The following is a 3,556-nucleotide window of genomic DNA, read 5'->3' as shown; positions in this document are numbered from 1 at the left end:
GCTAGCTCTATAGCTGATATCTTGATGAATGCAGTTGCCCAACTTATCATGATTTGCGTTCAACATGTATGTACCAAATGGTACCTTGTTTGTTTCCAGAATTAGTTGTAATAACCTTAGGGCAGCTCCATTGCTTGTTCGACCTCTTAAATCCACCTGTGCCGAACAAAACTTTGGTTCGCTACCTCCAGCGTTAGCATCGACCTCTCGCAGTAGCAAACTGCGCTCGCGGTGTGCAGGAATATGTTAATTTATCGGGCTAGGTGCAAGTGGGAGGCAGGTAGCTAGCTGAGAGTTCGAGCGCGTCTGCAAACTTCGATTTTTACTCTGACAACCACGATTCGACTGCTACAATGTTAATGGTTCGATTGGAACAGCCCACGATTCGCTTTTCACGCACACTGGAGCTGCCCTTATATAATTGTTTTTGTTTTTGCTTCACCAGTATATCTTTATTTATACTGGAAGACTGACTATTTTCAGTTGTTGCAAGCAATGCATTTGCATGGTATTGGAAATTCAAAATTAAAAGCTCTTCCATATTAACCTAAAAAACTGCCTAGTTGATGTGATTTACATAATACATAGTCCCCAGACCAAATATTGTCATGCGTGACTGCTGAATAATAGCTAGAACCTTATAAAAGGAGACTCCGGACAATTTCAGTGCTCTCATGTCTGTGGTAGATGTGCTCTGAAAAATGATTGGCATACATGACTGTAACCGTCTTTGCTACAGCAGTTGATAGTTGAGATGGTACATTTAAAACTACTTGGTTTACTGTTGTACAGGTCAGTTTTGTGTGCAAGTATTATGCTTGAGAATTTCCAAAGCGAGATTCTACTGAAATACAAATTTCAAAAGAATTCATAGTTTGTTGCTGTAAGTTCTGGATTGTGTATGTTCTCCTTGAGATGAAGGTGTACTAGACCAGAGGCCAGATGATGAGGTAAAAGTGACAAAGTGTTATAGAAAAGGATTCCAACATTTTTCATGTGACGTCCAAGGACGAAGGTTGAATGTTTAAGTCCATCACATGTTAAAAATTGTACTTTGTGCTGTTCTTGTAGGTATATTGGAAAGCTCTTTTAGAAATTGAACCTCTGCTGGCTTCTGAATATTTGGAGTTAATATTTAATCACAGGATATCGATTGCTGCTTTTAGAGATGGGTCCTCTTTCATGTTCTGATTCTGAAGGTGTGGTTTCTGAAACTTTTCTCCTTTGCGCTGAATCAAAGGATCTCAGCAAAGCAGCTTCTACAAAACGATACCGAAGATAATTTCTGGCTACCTCTTTCTACCATTGGGTCAGGACAGTTGCAATCCTTACTTTCGTCTCTACCTCACACTAGAGGTTTTCGATAAGTGGTCATATTTTCTTTCACGGGGTTCTGAATGTTTTTCCTTGAAAAATGTGTATTCTGATGCTTGGTACAATTCAAACCTTGCCACGCTTCAGATGGATGTGACCATCCTCTTGCCGGAATAGACAATTTCTTTTTCTTCTGGCTACTATTTAATGACCGTTTAGACACTCTGAATATCCTGAGAAGCTTAGAGGCCTGTCAGATTACAGTTGTGTTATCTGCAAAGTTCATTGCACATTCAGTCAGTGGTGTTGACGCCTTCGGCATGTTCATTGGGACCTCTCCCTTGGTTTTTTTTTTTTTGACATGTTTCAAGATGGCAGGCAAAGCTTCAGTTCTCCAATAGGAGATCATCATACTAGTAACTAGTTACATGGACTATCCGGTGTCATCGAAACAGTATATTATTTAACGCTGCAGTTCCATCACTTGGTACGTGGAAACAGGCCTTTAAATCAGAGTTTGCTCTGATTGGCTGAGTAATATTTCTTAATGGTTTCTTCTTCCTTTTTTCTTTTTTGGATCTGTAGTCCCTTAATCCTTTGAAATGGACTAGTTCTTTTCTGTACTTCCTGATGGTTGATGGATGAATGCTTGATCATGATGGGTGCCTAACCTGATGTCGAGACCTTCAAACTGACTCCAATAGCTACGGGGATAGAAAACATGGTGTATTGCTCTTCTAGTAGCTGTCAATTCTGTAAGAAAACACCTGACCTGATGCTACCTGCATGGACTTTGATATGGGTTACTTACTTACTTTCCGTTCATTGCTCTTATAATTCGTTTGCCGCTGCTCCAATCTTGTATTTCACTATTTCCTGCTTCCAGACAGCGAAGTTGACAGGAGTCGTTGAAACTGGATGACACCGCAGCCGATTTGATTCTTGTTATCTTGTGTCAAGTTCGGAGATGAAGCATAATGCTTGGACTTATCAAATGATTAGGCACGATAGTTCATTAGCACCGGACAGTGACGCCTAAAACAGAGACGACGTTATCCAAAAAGAAAAAAAAACAAAAATTCCCCAATTCCTCACCCGATTTCGCTTCCTCTGTTCTACCTCGGCGCCGCCGCCGCCGCCGCCGATCCCGGGCATCTCCGGCGCCTGGTAAGCCCCCTCCGCCTCCACGTTGCCGTGTTTTTTTTTCTCCGTATCGCGCGCGCAATCCCTCAGATCTCCATCTCGACCCCCCATTTAGCAGATCGATGTCCACTGCGATGGACCGCCCCAACAGGAGCGCGAGCGCGGTGGGCGACCTCCCGAATGGCCCCCTGGTGGAGATCCTCTCCCGCGTCCCCGCCAAGTCCGTCTGCCGGTTCAAGTGCGTGTCCAAGGCCTGGCTCGGCCTCATAGACGACCCCCACAACCGGAAGCGGCTCCCCCAAGCCATGCAACGACTCTTCTGCAGGACGCACGAGATCCCGGAGGGTGGCATCGACATTTTTAATTTTGAAGATGGAAATGTGGGGTCTTTCGGCTTCAGTTTCGTCGACCTGGCAGCGAGATCCGTGCCTCTGGACATAGACCCTTGCTTCTCCTTCCTGACGGAGCTGCCTGGGATCCAGAACCTCGTCTTGCGGAACTCCTGCAACGGGCTTGTCCTATTCGAGAACCGCCAGAAGCCATACTCTGGCACATTGGCTTCCATAATGTGCAACCCGACCACAAAGCAATGGGTAGCTGTGCCCACTTGCGGCTCTCCTGGAATGTTTATCTTTACCTACACATATCTGGCTTTTGATGCGGCCGTATCTTCTCACTTCCACTTGGTCCACTTCAAGGTGGCGTCGGGTGAGAAATTGATTTCAGTGAATGCTTACTCAGCTGAAACTGGGACCTGGAGTCACAACCGAATTGATGAAGAAGAAGAGCAATGAAAATCGGAAGGATGGCATGATCATCAGGTCAGACTATGTCTCGGGGATGGAGGCACCGAGTGATAGAATTGGGGATCGACTAAGTGTTCTAGTTGGCTCGGTATTTAGCAATCACAACATTGGTTTAACGGTAATCGAGAGATTAACAGAGAGAGAGAGATGGATTAGATCCCATACCACCGGTCGAAGTCCCGGCATCGCCATTGTTCGTCATGGCGATGAAAAAGCCGAGCCGGAGTCGTGGACGAGAGCGGAGTCGTGCGGCGGTGTAGTCGAGCTGTGGCGGCGCGTGACGCAGAGGCGGC

General features: G+C 45.4%; 1 protein-coding gene across 2 annotated transcripts; it reads left to right on the top strand.

Annotated features, from left to right (window-relative positions):
- Positions 1–2,379: 2,379 nt before the first annotated feature.
- On the top strand, positions 2,380–3,305 carry LOC112883026 (putative F-box/kelch-repeat protein At4g22430). Of its 2 annotated transcripts, none has more exons than XM_025948245.1 (2): positions 2,380–2,481; positions 2,576–3,305. In XM_025948245.1, the coding sequence occupies exon 2, from the start codon at positions 2,580–2,582 to the stop codon at positions 3,249–3,251; it is 672 nt and encodes a 223-aa protein (XP_025804030.1). In that variant the 5' UTR covers positions 2,380–2,481; positions 2,576–2,579; the 3' UTR covers positions 3,252–3,305. The 2 variants fall into 2 exon arrangements, with proteins under 2 accessions (XP_025804030.1, XP_025804031.1); XM_025948246.1 differs by having other exon boundaries at positions 2,402–2,481; positions 2,573–3,305.
- The last annotated feature ends 251 nt before the right edge of the window (positions 3,306–3,556 follow it).

The sequence above is a fragment of the Panicum hallii genome, chromosome 2, assembly GCF_002211085.1.
Source record: "Panicum hallii strain FIL2 chromosome 2, PHallii_v3.1, whole genome shotgun sequence".
Lineage (NCBI taxonomy): Eukaryota > Viridiplantae > Streptophyta > Magnoliopsida > Poales > Poaceae > Panicum > Panicum hallii.
Note: the sequence above shows the minus strand (reverse complement) of the source record. Positions and strands in the feature narration are given on the sequence as shown.

Excerpts from the sequence above, each read along its gene's own strand:
- LOC112883026 (XM_025948245.1), top strand. The coding sequence starts at position 2,580 with ATGTCCACTGCGATGGACCGCCCCAACAGGAGCGCGAGCGCGGTGGGC.